The sequence below is a fragment of the Glycine max genome, chromosome 2 (assembly GCF_000004515.6).
Source record: "Glycine max cultivar Williams 82 chromosome 2, Glycine_max_v4.0, whole genome shotgun sequence".
Taxonomy (NCBI): domain Eukaryota; kingdom Viridiplantae; phylum Streptophyta; class Magnoliopsida; order Fabales; family Fabaceae; genus Glycine; species Glycine max.
The window spans coordinates 8609945-8630461 of NC_016089.4; the positions used below are offsets into that span (position 1 = coordinate 8609945).

Consider the following 20517-nt stretch of genomic DNA (forward strand, 5'->3'; position numbering starts at 1 on the left):
GCATGGGCTTCACGTGCCAGAAATCTTGCGAGACAAAGATGACGAGTGGGAGCTCCTTTGGCGGTGCGACTTTTAGGGGTGGGTCACATTTTTCGAGGCGATCCTAACCCTGGCCTCGCCGGAGAAAAACGACCGGAGACACCGACGGCGTCAGACAGTGCGGTGGCGGACGACAGACGGAACCCGCTCTAATGCCAACTTGAAGACTAAGGTGAGTTGAAGGAAAAATTCACTCTTTCTCTCTTAGCTTTTATTGATTTCAAAATGATACATATATACAAGACACAAGAGAGAGAAGAACTATTAACAATGAAGTTGCCTTCTAAATAAAGCTTACCAACTAAGCTACCAAACATAGATAAATACTAAAATATTCAACAAAACTATTTGAATCAAATTAAAAAAAAAAACAAAATAGAAGTGGGAATTTCAGGTATTATTTTATTTAGTAAATAAAAATAATGTACTTGTCATTTAATTATAAATAATATAATTTTGTTAATTTTTATAATAATTATTATACAATTCATATTTATTATGAGGTTGATATTATAAAACTTTTTACGCTAACAATATATAGAAATGGAGCTTTTTTTTATTTAAATATTTATATTTTTAATTAATTGTTATACACCAATATTAATTTTTATTAAATAAATTGTAAAAGGAAATGAAAACAATGAAAAGTATATAAGCTAAAATTACACGAAAATCATTGAAGTATGCGAACCAAAAAAAATACAATTATAGCCTTTAAAGGTAAAAGAGAAAAAAAAAAAAAAGAAGAAGAAGAAGAAGTAAAGATAGACAATAGATTGAAAAGTGGAAATTCAAAATTCAAAATCACAAAATTGTCCCTTAAACCCTTACAAAAGAACCGCTTCTTCTTCTGTTCATCTCTCCCACTCTCACTTTTAATTTTTTGCCCTAAAACCCTCGCTACCGCCGTGGTGGCCGCCGAAGGTAAGTTTTCATCTTCTCTGATCTGCATCGTTGCTATTGCCTTCTAAATTTCTGCATTATTATTTTAATTTGTGCAAAAGAAAATGTTCACACCCTTGTTTTTGTTTTCTCTGTATTGCTTCACAGAAGGAGAGTAGAGAGCGCAATCGAGTCTTCATCTTCGACTCACCATGAAGCTCGTCAGGTTTTTCTCTTTCTTTGTTGCGTTATCTGTTAATTGCGTTTTTATTTTTTTTTCATTTTCTGAGATCAAAGTCTAATAATATACGAACACTGTATGAGTAGGTTTTTAATGAAGTTGAACAATGAAACCGTGTCAATTGAGCTCAAGAATGGCACTATTGTTCATGGCACCATTACAGGTTTCTTTTCTTTCTCTAATTTTTTCCCCCAGTGTTGTACAAGTGTAGAACCATTTACAAGCAACATATTAGAGTTGAATTCAGTGTAGTTTCGAGCTTGATTGTGAGGCATTTAATTATTTGCAAGGGTTCTCTCTACTCTTCAGGTGATTACTGATTAGAATAGATTATACTTCAGTACCTTCAACTTTTTAGGCATTTTCTTGGTCTGGTATGGGTAAACATATATAAAAGACCATCTCATTGGGTCGCGGGTTTCTATTAGCATGAAAGTGGAGAGGGATTGGGGATTTGGCTTCCAAAATTAATTTTCTTTGGCAGCTGAATAACTACAAAGGTTTCCTTTACTGAGTAGTTCATTCTGGGGGTAATTTGGAGTATAATTAGACTGTGCTGCTGTGTAGGATGATAATTTTGAGATACTGCAATTTCTTATAGTTCTTATAATGGTATGAGACAAGCTAACTCAGTGGGCTTTGGATGATGGTTTATTCTTGTATTAAGTTTTTGGCAGATAATTTGTGGGGAAATGATCCTTTCCTGGAAGATCTCAGGACCTCAATCACCTGTCTACTAAGCTTCTCACTCAACAAATTTCTCTTCTCATGGCTCAGTATTTTCTTGAAATTTCAACTTTTAGAGGAACTTGCATGATAGTGAAACTACTGAACTAGACTTCCTGACCATCTTACACTCTTACAATTTACAGTTTTACTTGATTCTAGTAATATCTTCCCTAGTTCAAATAGATCAATTTGGATTCCCCCCCACCCACACCCACTCTAAGATGTAACTTTACCATTGTTTGATTGAAATTATTGCAATCAATCTCTTCCGTGAAATTTCCTATTGGACACCCATCTGAGTTGAGTTTGATCCAGCCACGTGGGTGTGTAGATAATAAATCTTTGATTTAGTCAGTCCTTTTACTATCTTGCTTCTTTCTAGTTGAACTACACCAGCAACTTTAAGAGAGGAAGTCTTAGCTTACTGATTCTGGGACTTTTGCCACAGGTGTTGATATCAGTATGAACACACATTTGAAAACAGTTAAACTAACTCTGAAAGGGAAAAATCCAGTCACTCTAGATCATCTCAGTGTGAGGGGTAACAACATCCGTTACTATATTCTTCCTGACAGCTTGAATCTTGAGACCTTGCTGGTGGAAGAGACACCCAAGATCAAACCCAAGAAGCCAACTGCTGGTACTGTTTATAGTTTGACTACAAAATTTTCATCCATACTCAATTCACTCTAATTGTTTCTTGGTGAGTTCCCCAGGTTTTAATTTTAGCATATTTTCATTACATTTCCAGGCAAACCTTTGGGACGTGGACGAGGAAGGGGCCGTGGCCGTGGTCGTGGTCGTGGTGGTGGCCGTTGATTTGCACCTTTCTTCATTTTTGTGGCATGTGGTTGTAAGCTATGCAGCAAGAATTTCTGGGTGGTTTTAGGAACTTCTACGGAGCATATTTTTTATTCCTGCTATTTTCTTGCAAGAGCTTATCATGCTTTAGTGTACAACCATCTTCCTTCTGAAACTGATGTAACATGAATTACCTATCTGCTATTGCCTTATACTAGTTGTTAATGGGGATCTATTCATTGAGCAGTATGACAAATCGCCCACGACTTTGGTCATACATAACACAGTAAATAGGCCCAAGAGTTGCCTAATGAGTTTGAACTAGATGATGGATTTCCTGATGGCACATATTGTGTTATTTATTTATTTACATGTATGAATGGTATTTCTTAAACGTCTTATTTTTGTTTGCTTCCATTGTGTCACTGACTTACTGTCATATATACATATTAAGTTAATAATGTAAATTTGTTTAGTAAACCAGGGATATACTAGTTAGATGCACCTTTCGGACTGGTCAGACTCAGTCAGAGGGTACAAGTTGGTGCCTTTTGAGACAATACACATTTTGTTGTGCTACCTTGTGAAGGATACTTACTAATATAATGCCGCTCCTCTATGACTTTTTTGAAGTGCTAAATCATTGCAGCGACTCTGTTCATTATACCATATAGGTTCCTCTCTCTGTCTTTGCCCGTAAGCTTTAAGAGAGATACATGGCTTCATTTTCAATAGAACCTGGATTGCAACTTCCACGTGTTGTGGTTGTGAGCGTGTGATTCACATTAATCTAAATGGCCGTATGGAATGTTGCTAATGATATTCAATCAGCTTCATTACTTTCGGATTGGTAATAAGAATGTATGCCCTTTGGGATTGGTAATAACTAGTAATATTTTTTATTAATGTAGAAGTATGTTACCATTTGGTACTTGATGGAATTTAAGCTCAGTTAAGATTTACTCTTCATTTGAAGCTGTTGCGCTAAAGTTCTTTACATGGCTACGATCACGATGCCAATGTGGGGTGATTCAATTGGTTTAATAGACAAGACTTGTCATTTCTAATGTGCAATGGTCTGAATGCTCCACATAGTATGAGATGTAGAGCTTTCAAACTACATTGAGCTGTAGTTTGGGATTCCAAAGCTCCCGAGGGATTATTTTTCCATAGAAAACCCTGACATGATAGTGCTGCACAGCTTTGTTGTCATAGAAACCCCAAAGAATAGTAACACCCTCTTTATTATTGAGTCAAAACTTATAGAGACCGTTGCTAAATAGCCTGACTCGAATGAAGCCTTGTATATAAATAATGTCTAAAAATGTGTTTTTAACTTTCCTAAACATTAAATATCATAAGCACGAAATAGAGCATAAGATAATGCATTCATCTAGTTCCAGTTTCAAGGCCTTCCATTCATGCACAGCCCTGACATTCCTAAACCCACCTAAGCACACGACCCCATTTCCCCCAACAAGGTACTCATCCTTTACCCTCTTGAGTATCTCCGCAGAGTCGACGGATAAGAGCCTCCATGGCTCAGCAATGCATGCATGGCCATGCGGCTGATACCGGCCGAGATCACTGGCTTGGCCTTCAAGGAAAGGACACAGTGCTGTTCCAAGTTGTAGAAGCGGAGGAGAACGGGGAGGTTGGAAGTGAGCTCTTTGTTCGTGCCGTCGAAGATGTTTTTTTGGATTAAGGTTTTGGGGTGGAAAAGTGCAAGCAAGTTGGAGACTTTTTGGTGAGTGGCTGAGTCTGGGAAATGCATGAGTGCTTTTAGGATTCTAGTTTTTCTGCCTCTAGAAATGGATAAGAATTTGAACGTTGCCCGTGATTCTTACTTTGCCCACGTAATTTTATCTTCTATTTTTTTCACCTCGAGGATATATATGTTTTTACTTTTTAGTGTAAGCAGAAATTATCATATAAGATAGGCAGATTAATATTTTTTACAAATTATACCCAAAAATATTCTCTCATTTAGCCCAAGTTTTGCCATATGAATTGACGATGCCACATGACATGCTGCATTTTAGTATATTCTAAATAAAGCCGACAGATTATAATAATATTATTTGGAAAAGAAATATAACTAATATAAATAAATATTAACTATACCCAACATTTTTACCAAGAACTGTCAAATTCGCTAACTTGGCCAAAAACTACCTCAGTTAGTTAGAGCCTAGAGGAGATGTTTTGGTATCAAAATTCCCTCGTAAATATGGGAATGGAAACATGAAATTTTGTTTCACATGCAGACTCATCAGAAGAAGTGCCATGTTTAGTAACGATATTTGGTGCATTGAGGGGGATGTTTTAAAAAGGGAAGCTATTTCCTTCTTTAAAGACTCTTTTTGTGAAAAATCACAAAGCAACCCAGATGATTAATCTCTACAGTGAGTTCCCAAAATTGAAAATCAGTTAAGCTTATCTTTCTTAAGTGACTGGTAATTAAACATGAAAGTATTTGCAGCTCTAAGCTCTATGGATTCCTACAAGGCCTCAGGTCCTTATGGTTGAGTCTATTTTCTTCAAATCCTATTGGGATATTGTGGAAGATATGTTTAAAATACTGCACAAAGCCTTATTGCAGAAACATATCGTTCTTATTCTTATTATAAGAACTTAGGCTAACAACTTGATACAATGACATTTTTGTAGTAAAGTCCCACATCGCCCAAGTCATTGCAATGTCCACATCGTCCGGGATTTTAAATCGATAACGAGTCCCACATCGTCTAGTTCGATGACTGGGGTGTGGTTTTTCCACGTATTGCAAAGTCCTACATTGTCTAATTGAGAATTTGGGATTTTAAATCTGTTTCCATAGTTTTGGTTAACAGAATAAGGTCTTTTCTCAATATGTCAGCATGGAAGATTCTTTGCACCAATGTTACGGAATATTTGAATCTTGGAAAAATTGAGCCTTTAAGTGAGTACAATTTCACAGGTACTGATTTCAATTATTATGAGAGGCTCTTGCAAGAATCAGATAGAACATTAGTCCATGATGTCGGCCAGGTATATGTAGATCAAGACATAGTTGTCAAACAACCAAGAAATGCAATGAATGAGTGACAGTAACATCAAATAGAATTTGGGCCCAATCTAGCGTGGGAAGGGGGACTTAAACTAAGAAGCATCATTAATTTATGCAGGTATCATCGTTCATCAGCAAATGATTTGGTCGAGACAGTTCATTGTACTAACATTTTAGAGCATACTATAAGGGAATCTAATTAATGTGCATTGTTGGCTGCCAAAGGAAGGTTCAAAAAATTATGTGACTTTCAGGATCTGGAAATTAAGTCCTCCTCTTCTAAGTAACATCATGCATGCTATCTAATGCGATGGGTGTTTCCTATCTTAGAGCTTAGTTGCTCTTGTTTTTCCTTGTTATATCTTTCTGAAGCATAAAAAAAATCATATACAACTTAAACTCGTAGAAGTTTATTAACTTAATTAAATGACTTTATTACAATGTAAACTTTTTAGTACAAAGTTTGAAAAGTGTTAGGTTAAATAATATTGAATGAAATGCAATATACAGTGTGATTTAACATAAAAATGTCAAATAAGATTTAACAGAAAATACGGTTGTGTGATTTTAACAAAAATGATTTAGTAACTATCTGCTGCATTTTCCTTTTAAAAATAGTTTATTGAATTGATGGAATTGATCGAGAGACTTATTGAGTGCTTAAATAGTTTAATCATAATTGCATTACAGAATAATTAAATGCATATTTATTATACAAGTATGTATATTCAACATAGAGTATATACCACGCAGGTTCAAAAAATCATGCATTGTCAAAAAATCAAGAAGAAACTTCTTGCTGTGCCACTGCAGGCTCACATCACATGCGCAGAGCAGTACTTAAAATTTGGGGTTTAAAATCTGAAGAGGTCCATTGCAACTTTGCGTTACATATATAAGTTCTACATAAATCTTGCCACATGAGAAACTCATAATATCATATCAAATGTTGGAGAAAAAAAAAAGGTTCCACTCATACAACTAACTCAACATTGCAATTAAAAGAAAACTTGGTTAGTAAATATATTGTCGTTCGTTCAATCCATCATCATATTATTTTTATTATTCGTGACGCTTTAATATTTCGTGAGACCACACAAAGCACAAAAACATCACAGCTTTTCCCAAAAGGATTTGGTGAAATCTAGCCTGCCCCCTCAGTATCAGCTAAAAGTTATATAAATTAAGAAACTTTGAATACGTCACTCTACATACATTAATTTATCTTTAAGATTTATTTTGATCATATTTCTCAAATGTCTTTAGGACTCTTTTTGTGAGACTAAAACACAATCTACTTTTCTTTTCTTATTAGTGTTTCTTAAAATTTTATCTGCATATATCCAAACCAATCTTAATATGATATTTTCTTGAATACTAGCTAATCTATATAAACTATCATAAATTCATAAACTTGTTCTTATCGTTTTCATTAAATTTCATTCAGTTCAAGAGCATTATGCAGCCTATGAAAAAAATCTTAAAACGAATGTAAAGTACGTTTATAAATTATACATTATTAACATAATACTAATAATTGATTTATATCACTTTCTACCAAAATTACTATAGTCTTGTAACAGTGCAGATACTAGGGCCACATATAAATAATAACAATATTCTCACAATTTCTTCACACCTTTCCTCTGCAAAGCTAGCGAAACAAAAACAATACAGGAAGAAAAGTATTTTCCCCCTTTTCTCAGTTCATTTCTTATTAATTTGCCTTGTTCTGGAGACACAAAAAACAATGTTGAATGGCAGAGAAAAAAATGGCCCTTCTTGTACTTTCACTTTTCTTTAGAGCACTTATGGTCTGTTTCTGCTTCATCCTTGTGATCCATTTTGTGATAGAATTGTCAGCTGTCATGAATAATAGAGCCCGAAAAAATCAAGAAGTGCTGTGGGCAGGATTTGGCGTTGCTCTTTTCTTAATATTTTGCTTTGTTTTTGTTGTCTTTGCTATATTTTCTGGTTGTGGTATGCTTTATATAATGAATAGTAGCATCAAGATTGCACCTGCACCCACTCCTGTGGAAGCAGAACAGCAGCCACCCATGGTTTAAACACTTGAGATCTTCATGATCAAGAAGGATATTTGATTAACAGTATAATAGTAGGTGGTTTATTGCCCCCTCTTTTTTTAATGTTAATTTTACTGAATCTTTTTGCACCCAATTGCTTGTAATTAAGATTATATATGAACTGTACATGTTTTTTGGGCTACATAGAAAGGAGGGAGGGACACTTTCTCGTTCTCAAAAGCTCAAACCCACACCATACAAGATAGGGACTTTAGTGACACATAATAATCACACTAGCTACAATTAGCACTGACAAAATGGATCTCACTGATGGACCGGTCCTAATTAGAGTGAGACTGAACTAAACAAAAAGGAAACTCTAATAGTTCAATAGGTTAAATGAACTCAAGTCAGAATGGTATGATTAGTAATATATAATAAATATTAAATAAAATATAATTTATAATTTTAAATTATAATTTATAATTTTTTAAGAGGCAAAACATATTTATTAAACATAAAATAAGTGTCTATAAAAAGTGACAACTCCAAAGCAGTATTATTAATTTGAATATTCATTAAATTAAACATGATTTAAATGATTTTGTCAATACTTATTAGACAAAATTTATGCATAATAAATAATTTTTTACATAGAATTAATTTTTAAGTTTTTTATTAATTTCTAAATTGATTTGACTTGGTTGGATGACCTAACAGTCCAACATATAATTGGATTGGACCTAAAAAATTTCACTCCCGAAAAATATGGATAGAACCTAATTAGTCAGACAATGTTCAATGTGTAGCCTGATGGAACAGGCTAGACCGGCCATCACATTTTACCAGCCCTAGCTACAATGCTTAAGAGTCTCTTTGCGCTATATATGTTTTAGTGTGGCATCCTCAAATCATTTTATTCGTAGTCATTAATTAATACCCGATCTAACTTTCTTTTGCCTTATGCATTTCACCTTGTATTTTTATTTTAAGTAGTCCACCTCGGTTGCCTAGCAAAATGAAACCACAAGTACCAGTTATAAAAATAAGTAAAACCTTGTATTTCAAGACCATCTCGATCGATGGGTTGCGCAAATGGGGAATTGAAGTTTTACCATCTCTGTTGCCATGTCAACTTTGGAAATGCATGCTCCCGGAATTGTTCGTGAATTACTCCTGGAATCGGCAATAGATTCTGTAAAACGACTTGAGCTTCCTGTTTCTTTTGTATCACCGATTGTCTAAATTTTTTATGGGGGAAGATCCATTGCCACTGGGATTCTATGAAGCATGGATACGGATACGACACAGACATAGACATATGGACACTTATAATGTTCAAAATATAAAACATAATACCGATGTCGTATCGGTGTGAGACACTGACACGGACACGTGTCGGACACCATCATAGCTGGGATCTTACGTGTCTTCCATGCATTGCACTATTGCAAGCACCTGACACACCCCAACTAAATCTAGTTAAACATTTATTATTGTGTAATGATAATGATTATCTTAGCTAGCGAAATTACTCATTGAGCAATGATATCATCTTGTAAATATAATGTAAATTTTTTAATATTTTATAGAGACTTTGTACCGGTCGATTGTTATTTTCTCTTCCCTTTCATGAAGCAAATTAATAAGTTAGACGAATAAAAATTAGACCACACACAACCACTCTTTCACTTCATTCGTTGAGAATGCTCTCCAAAGAGTAAGCAGCTAGGTCCATTAGGCGAGAGATTATGACGTTTACTCTCTGGTCTCATACCGATTTTTATGTGATATATAGTTAAATTATTAATTAACTTTTTCCATAAATTGAAAAAAACTAGCTCGCTGCGTGTAAGCAGGAGATTGACCATAACTATGGACATGTGTTGGTCCTCTACCATATATAGGAGCACATTTATATATCAGAAGTTAAAGCTAAGGAAAAACTTTCACCAGAACTTCTTGTTCATTTCCATAAAACATGTGCTTCTTTATACAAGCTACACAACTCGCACAAACTACAAACAAAAAAAGCAAAAGAAAATTGCTTTTCCTACTTTTTCTTGTATCTTTGGAGGAAAACTAGTTAGCTAATGATACTCATATATAAAATCTCAAGTATGGATATAATAGTAATACTGTTGGATCCTGGAGATAATAAGCAAAGCAATGTCTTAAGTTAAAAAAAAAAAAAAACAAATAAGACAATAGACAGTGCTTTGTTTTACTATAATTAGTTTCAAAGCCACAAGGCACCAGCTTGTTTGAGAAGAGGAACAAGGGTGCCACTGATGTGGAAAGCCAAAACCCTGTCCATGGGGCCAACAAGTTTCCCTCCAATGAAGACCACAGGAACAGCAGAAGAAGTTGAGTTGATTCCAATTCCAAGGAGCCTCATGAGTGCTCTTTCCATATCTTTCCCTTTGGGGTCTTGGTCAAGCTCATGCACCGTAGGGTTAACCCCCATCCCACAGAAGAGCCTCTTCATTGCATGGCACATGCAACAGCTACTCACACTGAATATCACTACTGCACTCTGTGAGGCCAGCCTTGCAACTCTCTCCATCTGGTCCTCTTCCATGCTCCGATGAACCCTCATGTAGTAGCTCCATGCAGCAGGCTCCACTTGGTGGTAATGCATTATGTTCTCTTGCCTCATACTAAACAAAACCAATTATCAAAGTGTTAATTAGAAGGAATACTGTGTATGTGACTATGTGGTGAGAAAAGGGTGAAGGGAAGGCATGGTTTTATAAGGGTGAAGTAGTAATAAAGTTGAAGAATTGAATTGAATTGCTTTATTTGTCTGTTGTTGTCGCAGGGAGTGTCTCTGATTCAGAGGGAGTGTTGTCTGTGTTGTGTCTACTGTGCTTTGATTTATGGATACATTCCAGCCGTAATGCTAATGCATGCATAATATAAACACGCACAAAAACCAAAAAGCAAATGGTTACATTTAAATAGAGCCGGATGGATGTTTGTCCAAGATTGAGTGAAACCCTAAGAAAGTAAAAGTGGAAACATTTAAATATTTACAGATATACTATATTTAAAGGTAGTAAAAAAATTATGTATTTAAAGATTATCTTTCTTTACAAAATATATATACTTATTTATCCAACAAAATATAATTTTTTTTGTTACATTATTATATCTCTTTTGTCTACCTTTGTTAGTTGTTACATTAACCATATTTTTTAGCACGTTCTCCGTTCTCTTCTCTTCTTATAATTATATTATTAAGAAATGTTAGATAAGAAGAAATGTGGTATTTAAAGAGGCATTATTAATCTTCTAAAACTAAACAATATGGGATTTAAGAATGTGGATGTAAGTTAGTTTAGTATTACTATTATTATTTTTATCCGTTAAAATTAAACATGCATGATATAAATGTATAATTAATTGAATTGAATCCTTTGATTAATATTATTATTTTCTTAGTATAAAAAGGAGGTGTGACGTGAGAAAATCAATACAAGAAGTTCATACTATGGGAGTATATCATTGTAGATTATTTTATTTTATATATTTATGAAATCCATCAAATATATGTAACTCTCTTTAAAAAAAAATATATGAAAACAAGATTGGTATTGAAGGTTAGACTTTAGAGACATACTTTTTCTGGGAAAAGTGGAATTAGGTAGGATGTTGTAGGCAGATCTAGAGAGCGGTGTGCGTCCTTGTTGTCGACCAACCACACTCCCTTTTTGTTTCTTCCTTCTGACATTACCCATTCGCTTATGTTTCTGCCTTTGCAATTTCCATCATCTGCCTTCCCAAAATCCCAAATACTATCACCACACTTCAGAGTTCAGACTCAACACATGCTTGCTTCATTCCACTTCGTTTCATCTCCATCATCCTTAATTTCACTAATAATCATATTCTTAGAGTATTATTATAGTCTACTCCTAGATGTAAAATGATTGATTTATCATTTGCCGATTAAGTAAACGCCTACTTAAATCAAAATTATCTCAAGAAACATATATATAAACCAATACCAAAAATATAAGAGGTGTATTTTTTTATTAAAAAAGAAAATTATATATATATGCACGATTTAACCTTTGAAAGAAATTATCATATGGTCCAAAAAGAACATGATCTCAATCATTTTTTATGTAATAATGATTGAATTATATTCTTTTCATAAATTGAAAATCTTGTTATACATTACATAAAAAATGATCAAAACTATGAATAAGTAGTTACAGCAAAAAAGAAAAAGAAAAAGGATACGTAGTAATCCCAAGTCATGCAATAATTTTTCGCTATTTGTAGAGTTGTATGGCAACCGGTAAAACACACTTATAAATAATAATCTAAGGTATGTGGAAAGGAAATTATGTAGTATTTCTTTTGTTTTTTCTTTTTATTACATCAACCATACTATTTTCAGATTTTTCCTTGTTTGTCTCTCTTATTTATGTGAATTATTTTATAAATGTATTGCATGCATGTAATTTATGTGTGGAAGTAGAGTTATTATTATTTTGGGTTAAAAACTTAAAAAAATATGTATTAGATTAAAAAAGAAAAGAAAAATATACAAGTAGCAATAGCAATAGCATAGAGGGGGATGTTCACCTAAAGCAGTGACAAAGTGGCAGTTTTGGTGTTGAAAACACAACACATGAGGAAGGTAGGCGTGGGGTGGGTGTTCTTCAACCGCATGCTGAATCAGGCGGCGGAACCATACTGACGTGGCCTCACTTTAGGATGAGTTGTCGTTTTGGAATACTATGTGCATTGGAAATCACACTACTTACTTCACTCTCTCAACTCACCCCTTCATCTGCCATCACTCACACATTTCACCTTTTAACTTTTTCTCCTCTTAACTGTCATTAATCTAATTTTCTTAATTAAAAAATTAGATAGTAAACTATTACAAATAAAAAATATATTTAAGTCAAGAAAAAAATAGGCGGGTGAATATCTTTATTATCTAAATAAATTTATTAAACTCAAACTAGATGGTTGAGATTGAATAAAATTTATTTTCTTAGGTCCAAAATATATATAGTTTTCAAATACCAAGAGTTAATTAAAATAAACTCGGCCATACCTTATTAGTTTGTTTAGAAATGAAGTAAAGAGAAAAAAAAAGAAGAAGAAGAAGAAAGATATAACTAGGGAAGAAGTGGAGAATAAAAAGTTCGGATAGATTAATATAAGAAATAAATAACAAAATTAAAGAACTTCTCTGACCTAATAAGTTGGAGAATAATATTATGTCAAAATATTATGTCAAAATATATTTGAGAATAATATGTAAAAAAATTCTTAATCTCTGACCTAATAAGTTGGAGACATCCATAAACCATGATCTCCAACTACATGCTCACTCAAGTTTCATGGAGGCCAACCTCAAGTTCTATGTATATATAAGGCAAGATTGGAAAGGCACATGGAAGTTAATTTTCCAACACTGATATGGATTTGGTTCATCTCTCATGCTCAAACATTATTCCAGGATACTGGTCCCTCAACGATGGGCGCTCAAAGCAATAGTTATGCCATAAGTCTCCACATACAACACCCAATGCCATTTCAAATGAGTTCCAGGCAACAACTATATTTAGATTTAAGGATATTTTTAGGAAAAAAAACAAATTAAAAAGGGAGATATTCATCAAAATTGTATAATTAACATTATGGTTTAAAAGAGAGACTGAAATTTCATGAACAAAGACTATATAGTCTAATTCTTTACCATTTAGTTTTCTTTTTAATAAAGTTCTCTAATAGTTTGTGCACTACTAAAGGAACAAATCACATCCATCCCAATGTGTTTGTGTTTTAAGCCACTTTATTTTATTTATAAATTTTAACCAGATATGTTGTTCTTCAGAATTGGTGCAAAAATAGAGGACACATCATGTGAAATATGGAGACAATCATCTGAGTCGGTCTACAAGATTAAACACTTTTTTTTTATTTTGTAATTATTTTTTTATTTCCAATTTTTATTGTAATTTATGGTAACAAGATCGATCAAATATAAAATAACTTGAAGTTTGAATTTTAGAATTATTAACATTTGTTAATAATTTTTTTAAACGAAAAAAGGTCATATATGAAGATATCACGCATAATTTTTTTCTTTAAAGGTATAAAAAATTCCTCTAGGCCTAAGTTTGGACCGATCTCGCATTGCTTTAATGACACTATCTCAGAACACTAATGGGAAAGGAGGTTATGACAGAGAACATTCTAAATTTATAACAAAAGTCATAGACTTTTTCAACTCATTAATCCAACAAAAATCACAGGAAAATACTGAAAATATATAATATCAGTGGGCTGAAGGAATTTGTTTAAATGAAAAAATATAATTTGAATATATAAAAATATATTAAGAAATATTTTTTATTAATTTATAATTTATCATAAATAATTCATTGAAAATGATATTTTTAATATATTATGTGCATTTTTAACGAAGAAATAAAGTTTTTATCGGTTCATAATTTATTATAAGGAATTCATTGTAAATTATGTTTTTAAGATATTATATTTATTTATTATTAAAAATAATCATGTTAATTATTAATTTTTTTATGAGGTTATCATTAAAAAAACACATAAAAATATCATTATATATAAATTATAGTTTATTTAAGTAATTCATTAAACGTTTCCTCATAAACATTATATTTAATATTTATTAACATTTTAAAAAATAAAAATAGAAATAATTAACTTGGCTTTATAATCATTAAGACCTTGTTTGGTACAGATAAGAGAAATATGGTGATGAAAAAAAAAAGTAGAAATATGTGAAAGTAAAATAAAAATTATAAGTAATTGGTTGTAAGAAATAAAAAATAAAAAAAGACAGGAAAAAATCCAAGGATGCATTGAAATAGGTGAAAAATAATCGAGTAAGTCTCACCCTTTTTATTTTATTTTTATCTTATTTCTCCTCCTCAAAACACTCCTACTTATTTTCACCATTCCTCCTAATTCCTCAAAACTGTTTGGGTTATTTGGAAGAAAAATAAACTCTATTATGTTGAAAGAAAATAAAATAAAATTTGGAGGTGCTATTGGAACTAGTGAAGCTACATTCGTGGAAATGGCTAGCAGGCAAATTAATGAGTTTTCATATACACAATAATATCAGTGATGGATCCAGAAAATATTTTTAGTGGCAACAAAATATAATCTATTATTTTTTCAAACGAAAGATAGTATAAACTCTACTAAAAGAATATTAGAAAAATTAAAAAATAATAAAGGGAATAAAATTAGTACTATTTTTTTTTTATCTTTTTCAATTTTTTTACATTCATTTTTTTCAAAATAAGTTTTTAATGGAAACAACACCTATTTTTTTGTGAGAGTGAAAAAACCAAATTCTTGTGTGTTGAGAAGGTCTTATGAATAACAAATTAATGTGAGAACAATTGAATAGTGTGTTGCTGCACTGAATCAATATTGGATCAAACAGCGTCGGCATGCAGGGATATATGATTACGCACAAACGAAAGTAAGTTTGTGTACGTATTGGTTTGGGTTATTTACTAAACTGCATATTTATCTTTTTATGTATTTGGAAACACTGGTGGTTGTATTTTTGCATCTAGTTTTTCTTTGACGTTCCCAGTGTCAAAGACCAGATTTTTAATCAACGATATCTTAATTTGCGCTTTTTCAAAAAAATTGGCACATGATAAAACATTGAACTGCTTGGCTTATCTGCATTTATTTGTATAATTGAAATTGCCAGTTGGATGATCATAATTTTAGAAAATACTTGACTATTTTTTTATCATTGACTTGACTTGACTTGACTTTGAGTGACTTGGTTAATTTTTACTTTATTGAATTTTTTGTTAACGAACTTTAATTTATTGAAATTAAAAAAAAAAGTGAAATAGTCATTTGAGATATATCTACGTACGTAAGTTTTTCTTAGCCCGTACTCCTCCATGTGATTCACTGTTAATTTGATAAGGAATTAGAAACAAACAATAAAATTGCATTAACAAAATTGTGCAAAATTTTAAACTTTTTTTCTTCTTTGAATTGTTTTTTTTTTATAACTTGAACCATGCATACGACCCCTCTCACTAAAAAATAAAAATTCCATGCATACGACTTGTATCAACTCAATGTGTGATTCGCTTTATCGATGCATATAATAAAATTGTCATGGAACTCATCCAGCTCACAAAAGTCACGTGCATTAATTTTAATTGAAAAATATCTTTGTAGATGCGTTATAAAATGCCAAAATTGATGACGTGGAAAAACATGGAAATTTTATCTGGCATTCTTCTTCATTTCTGCAATACAATATTCATATAAAGGCATTTTTCTTGACCTCTGAAAGAATGATATAATATAGCTTACAATGGTGGTTTGATGAAGCCCAAGTGATCAATCAATACAACTGTAGATGGAAATTCTGTGCACAACTGCTCAATTTCAGAAATATATAGACCAATCCCCTGAAACCATTCGACTCAGTAATTATTAATTTCATTAACTTCATACATACAAAAAAATGTCCCATAACTGTCTAGAAGGGTAGCAATACCATAGGCCACAGACAAAGAATCTGACAACCTAAAGTTGTATTAATGGGAGGAGAAGAAACTCTACAAGATAGTTCTTTTATATATACAAGCAAATAAAAAAAAACACCTTCATACACCAGAAGCCCACTGGTATATTCAGTTCTCCGGCCCTTTGGAAAATTGCCTTCCCAACTTTATTTATCATCTGCAATGAGATCATTTCAGATATAACCCAGAAAAAAAAATAATTTGATTTGATAAACAGCTACAGCAAAACAAGAATTTTTGGTCACTGTGATGCAGGTTACATAGATGAAATGATGTCATTGTATTCTGTCCGAAACCACAATTTTGGTCCACTATAATGTATAAAGTTGTGCTCTAATAACTATTAGTGAAACATAGGCCCGAAGGAAAAAAAAATGGAATAAAAAGATTTATTTTGTATTTAAATTATATTATAAATAAATGACATATTAAAAATGTATCTCTTGAAGTATAAAAATTCTTCAATAGTATGAAGACTCTACGTGTATTCACGTCAAGATTGACCTCTATTTGTCAACAACCTTGACAGGTGGAAAAATACAAATAGAGGAGTGATATTGGGATCGTTTCAACCTGCCGTTCAAGGTTATTTATAGCACGCTAAGGATATCAAATCTCTTATCAAATCAAAATCATTATTGATAGTATCCTTTTTTAAGTTATATTATTTCTTGTTACCTTTTATTACTAACCATTTAGCTTAGCAATTAAAATTGAAATAATAATTGACCAAGTCAAACTTGTATCTAACCGTCTTTTCAACCTAAATTCCAAATATAAAATCATATATGTTTGTTTCTCTCCTTTCACCAAATCTTTCATATTATTTATATTTTCAGTGCTTGCAAAAATATAATAATATTCTACCTTTTTGAAATCAATTAATCATTTGATCATATTAAATTCTCTAATTTAATTAATCATCAAATATTAAAATAATTTCTTTAACAGAGATTAGAACATTCGTTTGTGTGTGACCCCATAAGTTTAATACTAAGTTAATAATATATTAATCAAATTAATATACTAATCAAGGTAGGCGTCTAGTAACACTCCTAAACGTCCGGATAGCATGAAGTAGCATTTTACTTTCAAGAACCATTAGAAGAGTAGTGTAATAATTTCTTCCATCTTTACAGCTCTGGGTTAACTCTAGAGTATGATATTACTGTCAAACCCTTGTGAGTTAACTCATAATGACTTAAGAAACTCATTTCTTCTTTCATTTAATTTTTTTGATCAGGATATAATTTTATTTATAGAGCTTAAACTTATTACCAAGAGTTGATGAATTCCTTCTTGATTAATCATTAATTCTACAAGTATTTAATCATATCCAATATCCATTCAACAAGTGCTTTAAAACATTAGGTGTCCAGAATTAAAATACAACAAATAACCTGTTAATTACTATGACAATCTCAGGTCAAAAAAAGCTATTATACCTCTTTTTGAGAATTTTTTATTGACAGTTTATGGTAAATTTTAAACATTAGAAAATTTCAATTGAGTCAGTTCAATGATCACATTAACATGTGACTCATCTATATATGCAAATTAATAAATGAGATCTATTAATATTTATCCAATAAATACTATTACATATATATTAATCTACCCAGATTATTGATACCCTATTTATAATAATCCTATGATCAAGAACAGTTTAGATTAAAATTAGAATAAACTTGTTTCTCATTATCATAATCTCTATTATAATAACACGTCTTTAATTTTAATCAAGGATATTATGAAATGGACCATGTAATCAAATAGTGAAATATGACAATGAAAATAAAATAATACTTTATTATTAAAATTAGAATTGATTACATGATGACTTAGATAGTGGACATACAAATTTATTCCCAACAAGGTCACCTATTACAACTAAGGAGGAAAATAAAATAGTTCAATTGTATCTCTTCAGCTTACACTGTGAATTCACACTAGAGAGATATGTGAAAAAGAAATGGGGTTGCCTACCTTTTCCCCAGGTGGCCACAATTCTGGGTTGAATCGAACAACACGATAACCATCCTAACAAACAAACACAAAACTCCAATTGCATTCTGAAAAAAAAAAAAGTTATCTTGATAAAAAGATATTATCCATTAAACCTTTAAGACAAGATCTTCAAACTACTTCAATCCATTTCCATTATCAGTTGGATTAGCAAGGCAACAACCAACAAATTCAGTCGGGGTATTTCTTCAAAGCATTGTCCAATGAACAAATTGACATATGAAATACCATATAATAAATTGAGACTTTATATGAACCTCTAACCTCCTTTGATACAGAAACCATAGATGAGTGAATGGATACAGTTGACAGACCAGGCTTTTTAAAAAAAACCATTCCTTACATACCTACTTCCTCCAACTGATATACTCTAGATCAGAATTATGGGGTAAGTATACTATGGATTAGAATTATGGGGAGTACCGAGAAGATCTACACCAGTGGACCACGAGCCATCACACAAAGGAACTTACACCACACTTTAACCCAAAACCTTAAGGCTTAGGTTTATGGGTCTTCTCCTCACTTATATGGTGCTCAACTTTTTCACTTTTGCCTGATGTGAGACTTCACCTCACACTTGTAACCCAACAATACTGCCTATTTTTTTCTACCAACGGAAAGCATTACAAAATAAAAAATATACATAAATATCTTTGTTGTCAGTTAAGTGATGACGTGTCTGTTAAATATTTGATAATACGGTTTATGATGGCTCAAAAAATCGCCCGCATTTGTTTCGAAATCAAATTTAAGTTTTTTGGTGGTTAAAAATCGTCCTAATCAATTAAAGTAAAAAATAAATAAATCAAACATGGAGAAGCCTCTTTCGAGACATCCAGTAGCCCTTCACCTACCTTCTTCTCCCTTCAACCTTCATCTGCCAAAACATATCTCAATTTTTTTTAAAAGAAACAAATATCAACCTTCGTTGAGGAACAACCTCTTCATGGACTTGATCTGTTTCCCCATCTCAAGTCATTGACAACCACAAACGACATCACAACAAAAGTCAAGCCATCACATGCAACACACAGGTTTATCATATCCACAAAACAATCAACAGATTCCTAAGCTTCACCTCTCTTAAGAAACCAAAACAGTGTCTTATTCCATGCAATAACATCAAACCATCATCATCATTATACATAAACAACTTTGTTACATAAGCTTTATGCTGCTTCAACTGCCATTCCAAAACATTCTGTTTACTTTTCACAAGTCGCGCGAGAGTATGAAGAGTGACGTCATTGGGACGAAGTCCAACTCGGTGAAACTCAGAGAAAAGAAGCAGCGCTTCATATTCGAGACATATGTCAACATAAGCTTTCATAATGACGCTCTAGAGAACAATGTCCCTCACACCATTCCATCCTACACAATGTGTGCCTCTTTAATTTGTCTAAATTTGGCATAAATGTTGACCAGAACACTGGTGACAAACACATCCTATAAGTTGATCATGACAGTGTTGCCTTAGAGGGACTTGGCGGCAGAGAAGGAGGCTAAGAGGAGGCACATTTTGAAGACAGGGGGCGAGAGTGTGGTGCATCGTAGAGACAAAGGAGTGGCGAAGGAGGCGAAAGAGGTGAAAGTCGTTGCGGGCTTTGCCGGTGTGGGCGGCATGGGCGGAGAGGATAGCGTTCCAAGTAATGAGGTCATGGTTTGTGTCGGGCGTTGTATCGAACATTTTATGGGCGGAGGAGATGTAGTTGCATTTGGAGTACATGGTGGTGAGCTTCCTCTCCGTTGTTGTTCTTCCTGGTGAGCTTTCTGTTGGGTAGGTTTTCCTCTCCACACTCCCTTCACTAACAGATCTTTTCTCAAATTTGGATTTTTCTTTGCATTATGTGCATGGTGTGTTTGGGATTGGGATAAGGTTTTGGTGAAGAGGCCTTGGAGGAAAGAGGGTGGGTTTCTAGAATCATTCGAGGAAGAAAGAGAAGAGGGCGGAAGAGAGAGGCCAAAAAGAAGGATGATACAGAAAAAAGAAATAAATTTATTTTAAATTTAATTTTGAAACAAATATCACACTGTTTGAGATTATCAAATATTTAATACACACATGATCACTTAATAGAATACACACATGATCACTTAATGGATGACTAAAAAAAAATTTAATTAGAAAATAGATGCGGA

The 20517-nt window shown here is 32.7% G+C and overlaps 2 protein-coding genes across 2 annotated transcripts; one reads left to right on the plus strand and one right to left on the minus strand.

The window, feature by feature from the left end:
- Nucleotides 1–816: 816 nt before the first annotated feature.
- LOC100792809 (small nuclear ribonucleoprotein SmD1a) lies at nucleotides 817–3086 on the plus strand. Its single transcript, XM_003518618.5, has 5 exons — nucleotides 817–963; nucleotides 1090–1147; nucleotides 1249–1325; nucleotides 2340–2531; nucleotides 2643–3086. The coding sequence occupies exons 2-5, from the start codon at nucleotides 1134–1136 to the stop codon at nucleotides 2708–2710; spliced, it is 351 nt and encodes a 116-aa protein (XP_003518666.1). The 5' UTR covers nucleotides 817–963; nucleotides 1090–1133; the 3' UTR covers nucleotides 2711–3086.
- A 6626-nt stretch (nucleotides 3087–9712) lies between these two features.
- On the minus strand, nucleotides 9713–10456 carry LOC100797942 (glutaredoxin-C5). The gene has a single exon (XM_006574811.4). It carries the CDS (start codon nucleotides 10422–10424, stop codon nucleotides 10005–10007), a length of 420 nt encoding a protein of 139 aa, XP_006574874.1. The 5' UTR covers nucleotides 10425–10456; the 3' UTR covers nucleotides 9713–10004.
- Nucleotides 10457–20517: the final 10061 nt, after the last annotated feature.

Bases quoted from the DNA above. Each gene is read 5' to 3' on its own strand.
- LOC100792809 (XM_003518618.5), top strand. The intron at 1,326-2,339 runs GTTTCTTTTCTT...CTTTTGCCACAG, and splicing joins TGTTCATGGCACCATTACAG to GTGTTGATATCAGTATGAAC. The intron at 2,532-2,642 runs GTACTGTTTATA...TTACATTTCCAG, and splicing joins ACCCAAGAAGCCAACTGCTG to GCAAACCTTTGGGACGTGGA.
- LOC100797942 (XM_006574811.4), bottom strand. From the start codon at position 10,424: ATGAGGCAAGAGAACATAATGCATTACCACCAAGTGGAGCCTGCTGCA.